Source organism: Acanthochromis polyacanthus, chromosome 8 (assembly GCF_021347895.1).
Source record: "Acanthochromis polyacanthus isolate Apoly-LR-REF ecotype Palm Island chromosome 8, KAUST_Apoly_ChrSc, whole genome shotgun sequence".
Lineage (NCBI taxonomy): Eukaryota > Metazoa > Chordata > Actinopteri > Pomacentridae > Acanthochromis > Acanthochromis polyacanthus.
Window position 1 is genome coordinate 16,264,374 of NC_067120.1, and position 17,210 is coordinate 16,281,583.

A 17,210-nucleotide genomic window follows, 5' to 3' on the forward strand; every position below is an offset into this window, starting at 1 on the left:
GATGAAATTTTAATTGAATTTTAGGGGTGCTTCACTGCTATTTACTAAGAAAGATTAGTTTTCATACAGGTGCCTGATGCAAGATTTTTATCATTAAGACAGCATTAAGAGAGCAGCGAACAATTATCTGCTATTAGAGATGATTTATGAACAACTGTAAATCGATTAATTGCAGTTTTAACTCATGATTGAACATAGTAACTGATGAGGAAGAGGACAAAGAACATGCATGTCAGAAAATGTATCGCAGATTAGCTGTAGTACCTGGTTGCACCATCAGGTGGAGCCTCTTACTATTTAATTACATGAACGACAGCAGTTCATTTGCTGTGTCTGACACTGCAGTGCTGGTTATCAGAACCACTGGCAGTTCAGTGTTGGCAAGCAGGGAGCATTGCAGGAGTTTGACTAGCTTTGTTCCACCATGACAGAGACTTCTGTTGTGGTTAATGGCTTCCAGCCGGTGTTCATGTTTAAAAATATCAATTCAAGTTCACTGGGACAGTGTCCCTGTAGCTGAGTGTGCTAGTGAAATCAAGACAATAATGTAGCGCGTGTTGGCTATATATAATTAAATGTTGCATCATCAACATATATATAGGCTGCACAGTGGAGTAGTGGTTAGCACTTTTGCCTTGCAGCAAGAACATCCCCGGTTCGAATCCCAGGGTGGGCCTGAGATCTTTCTGCATGGAGTTTGCATGTTCTCCCTGTGCATGCATGGGTTTTCTTCGGGTACTCCGGCTTCCTCCCACAGTCCAAAAATATGCTGAGGTTAGTTGATCACTCTAAATTGCCTGTAGGTGTGATTGTTTGTCTGTATATGTAGCCCTGTGACAGACTGGTGACCTGTCCAGGGTGTCCCTTGCCTTCACCCGAGTCAGCTGGGATAGGCTCCAGCACCCCCCGCGACCCTAGTGAGGATAAAGCGGTGTATAGAGAATGGATGGATCATCAACATATAGACAAAAATCCTCTGTACTTCACTTGGAATTTTTTTTTTTATGTGACCATCTGTTGGTTAAGAAAATTGTCTGAATTTGCATCCCTATCTGCTATAGAAAATTAGTGGAGTAATGGCATTTTTAACAGACACAGCAATCAAATTCCTCTATGTTGTAATACTAATTTCAGCTGGTCCGGCTGCACATGACATACCACATTGACCAAGTAAAGTGTAGTCCAACTGAAAATCCAAAGAATTTAAAAACAAAGTGTTTTATTTTTTATTCTTTACCTAATGCATGTACACTCATTTAATTTCAGCTAAAAGTTTATCCTCTGTAAGTCCTCTTTTGTCTGTTCCCTTCAGTCCTTGTGTTTCCATACAAGTGCCCAGTCCAGTCTGATGGACTGTGGAAACAGACACAAGAAGGAGAGATGAGTGACATGAAGATACGGTTTTCTCAAGCTGACAACTCACTATAGCCATTCAGTATTTTAAAGCATCAGCTTGTTCTACTGGTTGTGGTTGGATAATGTTTTGTCCACTTTAATGTACACAGTTTTTGTGGTCGTAAGTGAAAGTGAAGGGAGATGTGATGTGTCACCAATGTGTTTCTTTGTTTTGGTCTGAGATGCTCCAGCAACATCCAGTAGTTCCGAAAAATCCCTCAAATGTTTTCTACGTTCATGAAAAATAATCCTATGTGACGACAGTGGGACAGAGTTGCATTACAGGAAGTGTTCTTTATATTTAGGTTCTTCATTAAGTCTGTCTCTTGTTTGTCCCCCAACATCACAGAAGTGCAGTACTACATGAAGAAGCAATGTTAGGATACCAGCTGTGGAACAGATGATGATTGTGTGTGTAACCCAACATGGGAATAGAGACAAATTTGGTGATATCTTTAGATCGGCTTTGCTTTTCATTTATTCACATTAGAGAGTTTCCCCCACCATGGGGGTTGGATTCACCTTCAAGGGTCACAAAATCAATCAGAGGACTTTATAAATGATTAATGTCTATTTTCCTCCTAATTTCTTTCATTTTTAGTCTGTCTTAGGCTGGACGGTTTTAACTTTATTCTGGACTGTAAAAATGATTCCACTTCAACAAAATGAGCATTTTTTTTCAAGCAAAACTGCGAAAAATGCTCATCATTCTCAGGTTCTGCCTCTTGGTGGATTTTGGACAGACAAAACAAAACATTTCAACACGTCGCACTCGAATCTGGAAAGATGTTGTGTGGTTTTATTTTTGAAAAATTTTATAGCAAAATAAATAATTAAATAAAAATAAGAATGATTAGAAACTAATCCTTTGCTGTTTCCTTAGTCATAAGCCCAAACAGCTGGAAACCACCCTCAAATAGGACCTAATCAGGAAATGTTACATGTAGCGATGTAGACATTTGTATTAGAGAAAATAAAAAACCCATTCTGAGCCTGGCTTTACAGACGATTTGTGCTGTCAGGTCCCATCAATACTTCACTGCTGTTTCAAACACGTTAAGTCATTTCCCAGAATGCACTGTGTCAAATTCACTGAGATGGGTAACAGAACATGTATGAGTGAAAAATTAGTGCTGGGATATCAGGGGTTGAAAATATAAGCCTTCTCTGCAGGACTCCCTGGTGGTTTCTCTGCCTTTAATGTTCATTTAGAGGCAGCACATACACAGCAGCCAGTTACTTGAAACAGTCGACAGCTCATGAATTTAGGTCATTTTGTTAGAATCAGACCGAGGCTATGTGTTTTTCTTTCTACCACTATGCTGCATTCTTAAGAGAGTGTATAATTCCGGACGTGAAACAGCTGCTCTTCAGTTTCACAGCCTTCCACAGCTGACACTTGAGGATATAAATGCTTTTATAGTTATCATTTTAGCCAATTTCAGTTTGCTGTGTGAGCAAAAGGCTCCACTCCGAAGCCGTATTTAAATAAAACAGGAGGTGTAATTGCGCTCCTGTGCCCACCTTATTTTCTTTTCTTATTTTTGCGGTTATCTAAATTATAATCTCTAGTTTCAGCGTTCACACCAAAGCACATTCTCTGAGGTATCCCACAGCCGTGCTTTCTCTTCCAGAGAAATTACTGGTGCTAAATGAAGCAATGATTTTCTTTATATGTGCCAGCTGTAGTGCAAATGGTTTTCAATCTGCCAGAAAATCCAGTTCATTTTGTGGAGGTGAGGTTGAAGAAGGAATGAGTGAACAGGGGCCATTTGGGCTTTGATCAAACATTCTGATAATGTTGCATCAAACTGTGTTTTGTATGTATGTTTTCCAGTGTTGGATTCATGAAAAATTCTTTTTGATCATCTGTTGAGGGACATTCATGGAAAAATAAAGTAAAATTATTTTTTTTTATCCGAATGGATCCATCCTCAGTACAACTGTAAAGTTACAGTAGGTATATGGGAAGATGGCCTTAAGGACACAACACGGTCTTTACAGAATATGTTGAATGTTCAGAGACAAGACTAGAAATATCGGCAGCAGTTGGCAGTAAACCTTTAAACCGATGTGTAGTAAGTTATGTACAATTCTGTGAGGATATAACATTTGAACCATTTGTTGTAACAAAATGCATTATAGTTTGTCAGTCGGGCTCTGCTCATGTCACCTAATGGCTTGTTACACAGAACCGGTCATCTCTGGAGACTGTTTGGAAAAGGGCCAACAATTTTTATAAGTACTTAAGAGGTGATTGGATGAACCACCTGTCAATCACCACCCATCATGGGCTAACTTCAACTGTTGTCACACCTAACACACCGTGCTAGTAGTTGATCATTAGTTGCCGATTGGTCCAAACCATTGTCGTGACTTTGATTTTAAGTTTACAAGCCCGATGTCAGGCCCTAATGAACATCAGTACAAAGAAAGACTCGGTCCTTCAGCTGTCACTTTGTCTAAAAAAGCACTGCAGAAGACAGGAGATGGAAAACTCCAAAGACTGAGGCTCAGTAGAACTAGTTTGATTATGTCAATTCCTCTACAGCAGCTGTGCTTCTGTGAAAAGTTTCTGTCGCAAAGGTCATTACATAGCACTAAAGGTGAAATAAGCACATGGTTTTCTCATTGTAGACAAAACACTTACCATTGTCCCTGCCGTTCTCAGGTGAATGGGAAGGAGTTATCCAAGTCCAGCCATGATGAGACTGTGGAGGCCTTTCGCGCTGCCAAGGACCCCGTTGTGGTGCAGGTCATCAGGCGGACCCCCAGCGGCCGCCCCCATGGCCCCCCTCAGGAAATCCATGTGGTGGATGTGTGCACTCAGACCGACATCACCTTTGAACACATCATGGCGCTGGCAAAGCTCCGGCCTTCAACCCCTCCTGTGCCTGACGTCTGTCCCTTTCTGCTCTCTGACAGGTGAAACAACAGGAAGTAGTTGTTTGTTTTACATGTCTGCAAATATTTGAATCTCTGTTATTCCTTGTTTTACATCAGCAAAGTTGCTCTCTTGTTCCTCCCAATGAAACATGATAAACAGTGATTAAAAACAGGAAATACACTTTTGAGCAGATCAGTGAGTTGATATAATTTCTTATTCCGTTTTATACGGTATAATTAGACAGATTTTGGTTCACTGCCACCGAGAAAACACAGACTTTGTTGTTGTGTCCTTGTTTTGACTTTGGCTGGTAATTAAGAAGGGAAAAAAAGTAAGCAGTGAGAAACGTTATTGAGCTATGAAGCAGAAATATCAGTGTTTGCAGGATTAGCATTACAAGTATTAAGGACGCCTGTGAAATATAAATGAATTGTGTAACCAGCTGCATAGTTTTCTGACAAATATAGATTTGTTTGATGAATGAGCTTCTCGGCGTCCTTCATGTCCTCCTTCACCAATAGGACACACCGAATTAAAAATAAAAGGCAAATAAAGAACAGGCTTAAGTGGTCCTAACTGGCCATTAATACTGAATGTATGTGTGAAGTGCGCTAATGCATCAGTAAGTAGATGAAAACAACTGAGAATCAATGTAAAAAATCCAATTCCGTCAAAAATGCAGGCACATATTTAACATCCTCAATAACGCCGACACGTGAAGTCAATTTTGCTTGTTAGTCCTATAGCACCTGAACACATCGTCGTCACATAGGGGACAGTTGTAGCTGAGTGACAGATGCAAAGCAGCATTCCCAGATAAATCAATACTCTGTTTGCTTGTTGAATCAGGGTTTTCAGCTTAGTATGAAGCTCTCTTAGTTTGTTGACTGTCTTTAACAATTTTTGCTTTCTGAGTGATGCGGCACAACCTTTCATATTTTCCCTTTCTGCTAAAAAAAACATGCAGCGAACTCGACTGTCAGATTAAATCTGTTTGTTTGACTTACATGCCTATAAATTTGGTTGAGATTAAAAGAAGAACATTGTCACTTTGTGTGCAACAACACACACGGTATAATCACTAGAATTCTCACCGTATCTCGGAAGAATGCCATATACATCAAACCCAAGTATTTTTTGACTGTTTACATGAGACGAAAGCATGAAAATGAAAAGATCTTGAGAGTTTAAAGTATCAACAAGAGGTTTTCCTGGGAAACAACAAAGGAAACATGGTTTGTTATTTCATCTTCTGGCATTTTTAGTTTATATTCTGTTCTTCCCGAAGGAGAAGTAAACTGTGAATAAGAAAAGTTTTGCATAAAGGAATATCTGGGTTTCACCTCTGGGGAGCGGAACAATAACACTGCAGGAGCTTTATAGCACAGAACTGGGAAATCAGGACCATCGTGGTGTTTGGTACTGTAGACAATTAATTCCAATAACAATAAACATTTTGAGTTCTGTATTTCTTGTCATTTGCAATTGGACACCTGCTTAGATATTCGAGGATTGAATTTCGACCGATCTTTGACAAACCGTTACTTTCAGCATTGTACGTTAGTTACACAGAACTACACTTGACCAGATCAAAATCATTACACACATGTATATATATGTCTATAAATATATATCTGTCACTATAGAAATCCCCATAGAGACTTCTTGCTGTAATTGGAGCTGTTCCATGTATCCATTTTCTCATGGAAGGTTTACAAGCTGATTAAAGCAAATGGGCTAATAAAAAACTAGGCAACACTAAGCAACGTATACTTACAGCCCCAGGCCGGGTACAAATGTAATCAGTGTGTTCCATAAAACTCACATTTTCTTCTCTACATCTGAGATCAGGTGCACAACCCAATATATTGCGGTTTTTATAGATATAAGAAATGTTGATATCTCATATTTGAAGCAAGATTGTAAATGTGTAATTGTGTTCTTTGCACAGACTGCCAAACGTTGTTACTCGAGTAATATTGAGGCATCAAGCATTCTGACATTTACAAGTCTGTTTTTATCACCGAAAGGTTGTTTTGAGACCGTTTTATGGTGCTGGGTAATCTGAGAGTCAGACGGCCCCTGAACACATCACTCAACATGTTCAACACGGTGTCGGTTTGAAGTTTTTGTCCACCTTGATTATCTTGTGTGGCACCGAAGCTGCTCATCTTGTTAGGCCCTCACAATGCTGTTTTGTTCAGTGACTGAGGGAGGCATAATAGAATTACACTGTACAATGTGGGGGGCTTTGTCTGTCAAGAGCAGGAAGCAAATTACAGTATGTGGATATGCTGTTATTAACAAGGAGCTGCACTTTTATCAAATACACACACACACACACACTCCAGCAGCAGTTAAAGCCCTTGACAAATCCTTTATTCTTCAGATTCCAGAAAAGACAAAAGCGACAAAACCCTGTCACTTTGAGATTTTGAACGGTTTGAAAGGGGATGATGAAAAGTATCTTTCTAACGCTGAAATCCCCGCCTCTTTCTGCTTCCCTGTCTTTCCTCCTCTTTCTTCCTCTGTATGTCTCTCCTGACAGCTGTCATTCTCTTCATACAATGGACCAGGATTACTATGAAGGGACAGACTACTTCTCCCCTATTCCAGCTGATGGAGACAGGGCCGAGGAGTTTGAATATGAGGTAAGAATTACACTTGATGTCACTAATAATCAGCAGGCAACGACTGTATATAAAAGATAGTCGTGGCCACCATGACGTCACCCATTGATTTCCTCCTCTAAGAGCCAATGCTTTGTAGGGAATCAGAAGAGCTGACTCCCAACTTTTTTAATAGAGTATGGAGTTTAACACTGTACTCGCAGAAGCCACGTTACTTCATCCTTGGTTAAAGAAGCTTGCCTTCAGTGACAACCGAGCTGTTGATGAGGTACTTTAGAGAATAAGTGCAGCAGCAGCACAATGTACCCCCAGCAGCCAACCACCTCCACCATTAGAGGGCCAAGTGGAGGAGAAACTTCTGATGTGTGGAGGCTCTTTGATGAAAAAGCTACAGGAGACGCTGCAAAGAGAAATCCTACAGCTGATGCTGTAATGGAGGTGAGATCATATCTTGAGGAGCCTCTCATCCAACCAGCAGATGACCTACTGAGCTGGAGGCAGGCCAAGGCCTCAGTCTTCCCCCACCTGGTGAAGGTGATGGAGAGGAGACTTTATTGTGGCAACTTCTGTTCCATCTGAGAGTCTTCTCAAAAACAGGGCAGATACTCACCAAAAGAAGAAATCGTATCAGTTCATCCAAGCTAAGGCATCTGATTTTTCTGAATGCCAGCCTGCACTAAGGACATTGATACTGTTTGAATAACGTGTTTGGTTCTGTTTCTGTTCTGTTCTGTGGGTTTGTGCGCAGTGTTTTGTGCATTTGATTTTTATGCAAAAAAAGTCTGTTGAAACATTAAACAAAAGTAAGAATGCCTACTTTGTAACAGAACAAATGCACAAAATGAGGCAATTATGAGGCTTCTGATAAAAACCCTGAAACCCCTGAAACCCCTGGTTTATCAATACACAAATCATTCATAGTTGCCAGGTTAGGTTAAAGTATGAGGCTACAAATTATACTAAATTAGGAGCTGTTTTGGAGCCGAAAGAACCGGCTCTCTGAGAAGAGCCGAACTTCCCATCACGAGCCAAACAAACATTTTTTTATACCTTGAGTTTGGAATTTGGCTGTTCCCATCTTGGTCCATTTAAAGATGAATCTACTAAGAATCGACCAGTGAGAACACAACACACATCCATGTGGTAGCGGCTAACTAATCACAAAGTAGCATGTCCTGCTTTATTGGCTATTTTACTTCAGCATCATTCTGTATCCCAAAAGTTTTGAAACTAGTGACTGAGCCCATAAACCATTAGTAAAAACTTTCTGAGAAAACAGCTCAAATGAGAAGTTGGGTAATTTTTTCTGTACAATCAGACTTCAAATCGGAGAAGGTTCCCCCTACTGGTCATTAATGAAAATGCAGGTTTAAATCACTTTTGCACTGGCTTTGCTTTTCACAGGCAGATACTACGATCTTTTATCTACAATCTGTGCCACACCCTGACAGGTTCATCAGCATGGCCTACATCATGTTATCAGGTAACTAACTGGAAATTGCAGTAGAGAAAGGCCACATATAAACAACAAAAAGTGGTGCTATTATAAGGTTTGTATAGCCCAAAACACTGGGAAAAAATACTTTTCAAGTGTAAAATATTAGTTCTGTACAAACAGTATCACACACTGTCCAGATTGAGCAAAAATATTTCTGTCATTATTATTATTGATGTTTAAAAAACACTAACAAATGTCAGCTATTACCAGGTTTTACTGCTTAAAAAAACAAGATAAGTGCTGAGAATGTCCTCAACATTTCATATTTAATATTGCTCCCTAATTGGAGGGGTGCAGACACTACTTGACTCTACGGAAAGGTCCCAAGGGAATAGCAGAGACAGATAATCAGCCACACTGCAGACAGCTTGAAAAATACGCCTTGCTTCCATGGAAAATGATAGGCATCCATGTTTTTGTTTTTGTTTTTTTTTCCCCCAACAAGGTGAACACAGAAAGTAGAAAACTTCCAAACAGCTGCAGTGTTGCCTAGAATTTGCTAATTGTTTTTGCAACTCTGGAAGAAACACCTAGCAAGGTGGTTGACTCAAAGCTCGATCAAACCCAATTAAAATCAGTTGTGTGTGGCAGGTGCAAGTGTGGGGAAAAAAAAGAGAAACGCATTTCTTCCCTTCTGCATCTTTACTGGAGTGTAAGTAATGGGATCAGTAGTAAAGGTGACGTTTCTAAGGCTGGTGGTCTCTGACACATGCAGATATACGTACAGATACACGGATTCCACTGTGATATGAGGAGATAAACAGAATCTGTTCTGCTCTCCGTTCTGGTCCAATATTTTTTGTTTCCGAGTCATTGAAGTACGAGCATCTGTCGTGGAGACTGGCCTGATGTATGATGATTGCTCACCCCTCCTTCTCCCTATTTGTTTCATTTGAATTTGTTTGAATGCTTCCACCCACTGAGCTTGAGCTGTTTCTTCATATCCTAAAGAGATTTGCGCACCCACATGGATCACGACGGCCCCAGTGTCAAATCAGAACAAATATAATATATTAGAGCATCTCTTTATGCCTCATTGCTATTAGCAAATCCTATTATTCTGTGTATGCTTTGCAGCCTGCACCAGATTTTTTTTTTATTTCATGCTCAGGGAGTTTTATGCCATCCTAATGCCGTCCCACTTACTGTATGTCAACTGAAAACGCTGTGAGGAGGATACAGGCAGAAGCTAAAAAGCCACTTTCAGAGTCGACCTGATCCCTCACTCCCTGCTGAAGGAGAAAAATGAGAGTGAAGGAAAGACAGATCTTTAAATTACCTTCTCTTTGATGAAAAGGCACAGCAGGAGAGAGCTGTTTGCCATCATGTAACAGGGAAAGCCTTTACACCTAATTCACCTCCTTAATACACCGGCACGTTGATGCTGATGAGGCGGAGAGATGGCAGATGCCACTAAAGCACACATTCACTGCACAACTGAAACCTGTAAAGATCCATGTGAACAGTGAGCTTGAAGTTTGAGTTTTGACAGCCACAGGGTACAGCACATACATAAAATCTGCATCTGAGCCGACAGTATTCACTGCACCGTTGTTTCTACTAACACCTGTAGAGTTCTTCATCACCGGCAGTGTGTTTACATGCATTAACAGCTTGCCTAATCAATACTTTTATATTAAAAACAGCCAAGTGACTATGTATCAAGTGGAGTTGTTGCTCTTAGTAATGAACCCTCAGAGAATTATTACCCGTAATTGTTTTGGTTTTACAGCTGCTGCTTTAGCAAGCAATCAGTCAGAAAACAGCTCTGCATTAAAACAGTGTAAGAAGCTGCGTTGGTGTGGGCATGTTGGCCGAATTACAGTCCAAGAGGACCAGCTGAGCTTGTCAGATACTAAAACGTTACAGCATTGTTTTATAATGCTGGTAAATAGTACTTTGGAAAGCTAACACGGCTGCAACCATTTAGCTTCTCATAATGTTAGTTAAGACCTAAACAGTAGAACTACATTCATAAAGACTGAGGGCTGGTGCATGTATTTCATTGTCCTTGCTGCATCATCCAAGGCTCATAGACATGCATGAGGAGTGAAGGTTTGATATATATGCAGAGTGCCCATGCTGACCCCTTCCAACATCACCTATAATGAGCGTGTCAACGTCAGACCTGCAAAGAAAGAAGGTTGCATGCTCAGATGAATCATGTTTGTCATTTAGCTGGGCTAGAGATGAAGCAGGATGCACTATGGGAGGAAAGCCAGCTGACAAAGGCAGTGTGATGCTCTGGACAATGTTCTGCTGGGAAACCTCGGGTCCTGGCTTTCATGTCGATGTTACTTTGACACGTAGCACCAACCTAATGTTGTTTCAGACCACGTACACCCCTTCAAAGCAATGGTATTCCCTGATGACAGTGGCCTCTTTCAGTAGGAAAGTGGACCCTGTCACATTGCAAAAATAGTTCAGAAAGTGGTTGGAGGAACGTGACAAAGTTCACGGTGAAGCCTTGGCCTCCAAATTCCCAAGATCCCAATCTGTTGGGGGTATCTGACAAAAGAAGTCCAATGCCTGGAGGCCCCACCTCACACTGTCCAGGACTTCAAAGGTCTGCTGCTAATGTCTTATTGCCTGATACAACAAGACACCTGCAGAGGTAGAAGTCCAGGCCTCGAAGGGTCAGAGCTATTTTAGCAGCACAATGATGACTTTCACAATATCAGGCAGATAGTTTTTAAGATTGTGGCTTGTCATACTAACATAAATGCATTACCTGGGTTTTTGCAAGAGCATGTGTTCGTGGAAGCCTGAAAACTGAAAGAGAATTGCTATTGTTTCTATTTAGCTGGATAAAAAAGAAACGGCATGTTTGAATCTAAAGTAACTAAATCTAGGTCAGTCTGATTATACTGTAAACACACTGAAATAAAGGATAGTAGCTTCTACACATCTGTGGAAGGATTTTCTCTGTGAAAGTAAGACACATTATCTTTTTAAGGCTCTCACTACAAAGCCCTCTGTTGTTAAAATAAACCAGCACTGACCCAAAATATGTTCAGCGGGAGAGTAGACAAATCTGAATACGGACTAGTTAAAGTAAATCCATTCACCGATCTAAGCGTGCCATGAAGTGAGAAAAACAAAAGACAAACCACCAATTCATTCACGGGTCTCAAGCAGCACACCCAAAATGTTTTCTCCAAGAAATCCTCAGTGTTTTACAATAAATGTGTCATGAAAATCAAAGGTTGAGTTTAACAAAGGCAAATGGAGGGTAAGGTGAAAATTGAATTCGGAATGAGCTCTCTGCCAAAATAATAAACAAAACCACACTAGTCTTGAGGAAGTCGACATACTTATCAAAATAAAAGCACAAAATTAAATACAAAGTCTTTCCTCCCTCTCGAACTTAAACAGGGGGAAATGAATGAAACAAAAAGTAGCAGCCCATTCCCTCACACAACTACTGCAATGCTTGGTTTCGCTATACAATGAATGAATGAATCATGCTGCTGTGTGAGAAGGATGGCTCGCCCATCTGACCCTCTCTGACCCGGAAACAACGTTATCCTTCCGCGTTATATCTTGGTTTCTATTTTCATATTAAAGTGGCAACCAAAGGAGACACAGCACAAAAAAACACCACACTTACCTATACGACTGCAAAAAGCCGATTTCTCTGCACTGTATGCTGGCTGTCCTTAATTAGTACTTGCTCACAGTTTAGCTATCTGAAAAGCCTTGAGGTGAGACTTCAAAATAAATCCTTCATGTAATAAGAAAAAGAAAAAGGGGCTATGGGAGTGAACATATACAGGATGCAGCTCTAGTTTTATTGTATATTCTGTGGACTACTAGTCTGCACACTTCTGGCCTACAGTCTGTATCATGTCTGTCCTCTCTGATGTCTGCTTGTTTGGATTGATGAAGCATGCAGGTCATGTCTCATAGCTAGAATTTCACACAGAAATATCATACATTTCCCAGGATTGGTTTCGGTGACTTTTGAGGAAGTGAAGTACACTCCAAGCTCAGAGATACTCCTCCCTCTCTTTCTGCCTCGCGGAAGCCATCCATGCATTTGCGACTGCTTTTTCAATTACAAGTAATCAAAGGCGCGATTATTATGACAGCATCCAATGTGCTTTGATGGGGGGCGGCAATCTTCCCCTTAATCACGCCATCGCAGTCATTAATTTACTGTCAGCCCTCGTCCATGTGGCACACTGCAATCTCCCTCCTGAGAGGCAGAGAGCTCGCCTGGAAAACAGAGACACAAAACAAAAAAAAATCAAAAGGCAGACGAGAGACAGAGATTGGTGAGCGTGTTTGATGGTTCAGGAGACAACCCTCCTTTTACTGAGGCATCTGAACGAGTGGGTGTTTTTCTTTTTTTGTGCGTGATATTGTCTTAAAACAAGAAAGCAAAAGAGCATCTGATGAAGAAAAGAGGTCACATCGTTAAACACACACAAAACTGATGCTTCATCCAACATGAAGTGATTGCAGCAATCTATTCTCTCTGATCATTTTGACTTTCCAGCTACTATATAAAGGCATTAATTAGTCAGAAGTAACTTTAGGCTTGTTTCGCAGAGCCTCATAGGGATGATGCATTACCTCCTCACACCTCTGCTTTGCCTCAGACGCTGCAATTAATTTGCGTGGTTTATTTCAGACAGATGTCTCCGAGACATTGCTAGTGATTTCAATATTTCTCACAGATATCCCACAACTTCACACGCCGTATTAGCATGCGAGATGTGCGCCGTCTCTGTAGCTCCCATTACCTCCATGACTGCTTCGTTGCATCTAGAGGTGTGCCGCTTTAATAATGTCTCTAGCAACAATAACGACGATAGCTCATTAGAAACGTATTCAATACAGTTAATGACTGATTTTCGCGGCTTACTTTGTTGAGGCAGTCGCCGCCAAAGCCTCCCTCTTTCACGTTATTTTCATACATATCAGCGGGGATTCAAAGTTGTCAGCGCTTCTGAGGCAGTCAATTAAAGATCTGAGCTCCCCATCAGGTGGGGGCTGTTGGAAAAAGATAAAACGACAAAGCTCAGATGATTCAGTTCTTTTTAAGCCCTTTTTTCTCCGTGCAAATGTGTGTGCTCTGTCGGGTATACTCGTATGTGCAAGCAGAGGGTTTGTGCTAGAATTACTCTAGTGTGTATGAGTGTGTGTCACTCAGCAGCAGCAGCAGCAGCAGGCCCCAGGTCCAAAAACACCTCAATGATCTGTCAATGCGTGTGTGAAAAGCCAAAGCACAGACGTGTGGGAAGAAATGAGTGACAGGGGAGAAGGAGAAAATGGGAATTCAGCCGAAATGTGTGTTTGGGTGTGTGTGTGAGGGAGTGGGGGGTCATAAACAGCTTAGGAGGGGTAGCCAGAGGCGCTAGGGATTGGGCTTTTTCTTTCCGTCATCTCATCCCAGCACGGTCAGACATTTCCCCCACTCACCTCCCTCCTAAAGCCCCGCCACATCTGACACATGTAAGCGGCCAACCCGCATTTGTCACAGAGGAAATGAATCTCTCTGTTTCCGTGTGAGACCCCTGTGAGCCCCACCAGTGCCCTCGCCGCCACCTCATTTCTCGCTGCCCCCTCCATCCTGCTCTCCACTCAACCACCTCGCTCCTGCTGCTCAGAGACGCCGTGTTTCTGTTCTAATGAAGACCTTGGGAGGAGAGGCCATTTCACACTTGATTCCCTCCAACACCCTTGATATGTTTCAGCATTTGGAGCTGAAGCACAGAGTCTTGCTGTTTTGGTGTTTGGTTGCACCTTCTTTGCAGGAAACTGAGTCTTGTGTACATTAAGTAGCTGGAAACTTAGGGAAAAACACACCAAAACACAAAATGAAGGAGACTTCTAGTTGCGATTAATCAACATTGCATTTATGGACTTAAATGAGGAATTGATGTAGACACAAGAGTACTGCGCTGTGTTTCAAGAGGCTTGTGGGAAATTTGACAACCGCTGATTTGTTAGTCAATAGCTTGTTGATCTCTCCCCTCGGGAAGACGAGGAATACTTTAGTGATGGTGCAAATATGTATTTCTGCTAGCATTAGCATAATTATAGTTTATTTATAGTCTAATATTCTATAACTTGGCAACAACTTGAAAAGAAAAACACTTGAGGTCCTCTGACATTTATCAAAGCCCCTCCGATTGCACTCTCCAAGCTGAGAATGTCTTTTATGATCAAACACTTTGAAACTCAGAAAACCTTGGATGGGAGTTGGCAATAAATGTCTCAAAAACAAGCAGGAGTTTTGCGTTGGAACTTAAATAACCAGGTTATTTGATCTTCAGTGGAGGGGCTTCTTCTTGTTTGTGAAGCCATTCATCAGAAATGCTGGATGTGTCGGATATATGTGGATTAGTTTCTGTTTGTTCTTTAAAGGTTACAGTACTATTCTGTGTCAGCAATACGGAAATATAACAAGGTAGCTTCAGCAGCTCATCTGAAGCTTTTAGTCATATCACACGATCTCTGTCTCAGCAGATGGAGTCCTGATTTTACATTTCCGTGTTTTCTCTTTTATCTACATAGGAGGTGGAACTGTGTCGACTCAGCAGCCAGGAGAAGTTGGGGCTAACTCTGTGCTACAGGACGGATGAAGAGGAGGACGTGGCCATTTATGTTAGTGAGGTGAGATGACTCTCCCTTTAAGATATTGTGCTTGAATGACTGGAGTTGAGAGGATTTATTTTCTTTATACAAGACAGGGTTACGTCTTCCAATTTAGTTTGCCGTGAAGAAGCACTGAAATCTCTCTAAAATGTGTGAAACCATACAGTGGTCTACATTTATTATGTTGATTGAGTAGTTTTATCCTTTATGCAGGGCCCTCAAAAATATAACAATTATAGTTTACAAAATTAAGGCACAAACCTTACTTTCTACCAGGAACTGCACTGTGTTTAATTAATGCCAAAATGACCACTGTGCCGCTCAAAAGCAGACACTTGTGATGCAAAATGATGAGTCAGTGTCCAGACTCTCAATTTACTGCACAGCATCAAAGAAACTTGAGTGAAACTGAGTGTCCGTGATGTCAGAAGTAGAAAATAAGTGGAAAAGGTGGTGATTTCACACCAAATGCGAGCCTTCTCTTATCTTATTCCACTCTGCCTTACTGCTGGAGATACTGGGAAAAACATGCAGCATACATGTATCTTCCTCCTTCCAGCTATTTTTATGCCAACAACCATAGTTAGGACTGCTAGCTGTTTGGAAAATTAAAATATTAATACTCTTGGGGCAAAAGGTATATGCATATTCTACAGATATTTCAGTTCTTTGAAGTCTCCCATTTACATATCATCCTCTGTTGTTGAAACCGACAGTCGTCGTCTTGCTAGATCAGAGTGTTTTGAGTAAAACGCCCAAACAGCTGAGAAATCTCAGTCTCTCCGACTAAATGAACTGTGACATTTAATATTCATCTTCCAATTTGTGATTTACTTCAGTATTCATGTGAGCAAAGCAGGATTCTCTATTGGGTGCAGTAATTTTAAAATTGAACTCTTTTATCAACCATAAGTGACACTGTTGAACATTTTGGCAAATATCTAACTGCATGATTACACTGTCAGCTGCCAAAATGAAATGGCTGCCAAGACAGAGAAGACAAAAAGACAAACAAAAATGCTTTTGGGTGTTGTCCGCGTTCCTCACCCAGTCTCAGTGTAGCTGACAGCAAGCAATGAGATACGTGTTGGGAAAAACACTCTTGCCCTTTATTTTTCTCGCACTTGTTGGAAGCATAGAAAATTCTGTTCTCCATTCTGCTCAACTTTCCCTAATATTTGTTTGAAGTTGACTCGGACCATGCAAGGTGTTCACTTTAAGAGCTGAGCAGAATATAAATCAGCGTGATCGTTGGCTCCTGGCAGCATCCTTAAGTGTTTGCTTTGTAAAAAAAAAGAAAAAGAAAAAAAGAAAAGGAGAGCTAAGAGGAGTGTGCTGCATTTAGATGAGGTGACTGGATGTCACTGTATACAGGATGTGTCAGAGGAAACATATCTACATGGAATTAAGAACAATGTTGTATTTTAAAACAAGCTGAATTCAGCCCTTGATGAATAGCCACATAAATCCATTCTCCCTCTTGTTACTTAACTTAATTTCCATTTGTCGCCTCATATCATAAATCCACCTCTCCAGGTAGAGTCCTTGTTTACAACATAGCTGAGCAAAGACCCAAACATGCAGAAGATGTAGAAATACAAATTCGAAGATAAATAAACTTTGCGATAAAAGCATTAAAACGGCACATTACTGAAATAATACAACCTTTAAAGAATAAATAGAGGAATTAAGATTAAAGATAAGGTGAATCAACTAGAAGAGCAAGAACAGCTGCAAGCAAAATAAGATGAAATTGAAAACCAGGACATGAAAAATGACTAAAGCTTTAGATTGTTATGCACGTCATACCAGGTTGCAGGTGCACAATAAGTCAAACTAGATTTCCCACTTTGAGTAGAAACACCTGCAACGTAATCCAATCATTCAAGCGTGTTTGATAATGGCTTGCATTTGAAGACAGCGGCAAAGCAATGTCAGGGAATCTATAAAAAACAGTAAGCACCTTAGAAATAAACAAAACCCAATGCATTACAGAGAGGAGCATGCAGCTCACAATGATAATCATAATTATTACCGGTGATAAATCTCAGAGCAGAGTAATAAACAGTGATAAACAAGAGTGGCAGCAGTAACAGTGCTGTGCTTTTCTCTACAGCCTTATTGAGGCATGTTTAAGACGGAGTGTACTGAGAGAAATGCTTTTAGTTGATCATTTAATAGAGATTCAAGGATT

The 17,210-nt window shown here is 40.8% G+C and overlaps 1 protein-coding gene across 1 annotated transcript in view; it reads left to right on the plus strand.

Moving 5' to 3' along the window:
• The window catches only part of LOC110950276 (PDZ domain-containing RING finger protein 4-like), a 57,200-nt gene that overhangs the window by 29,726 nt on the left and 10,264 nt on the right, over positions 1-17,210 (plus strand). The window contains exons 2-4 of the mRNA XM_022192750.2: positions 4,067-4,320; positions 6,831-6,933; positions 14,936-15,034. Of these exons, the coding sequence (XP_022048442.1) occupies positions 4,067-4,320; positions 6,831-6,933; positions 14,936-15,034 (456 nt within the window). The remainder of the gene's footprint in view (positions 1-4,066; positions 4,321-6,830; positions 6,934-14,935; positions 15,035-17,210) is intronic.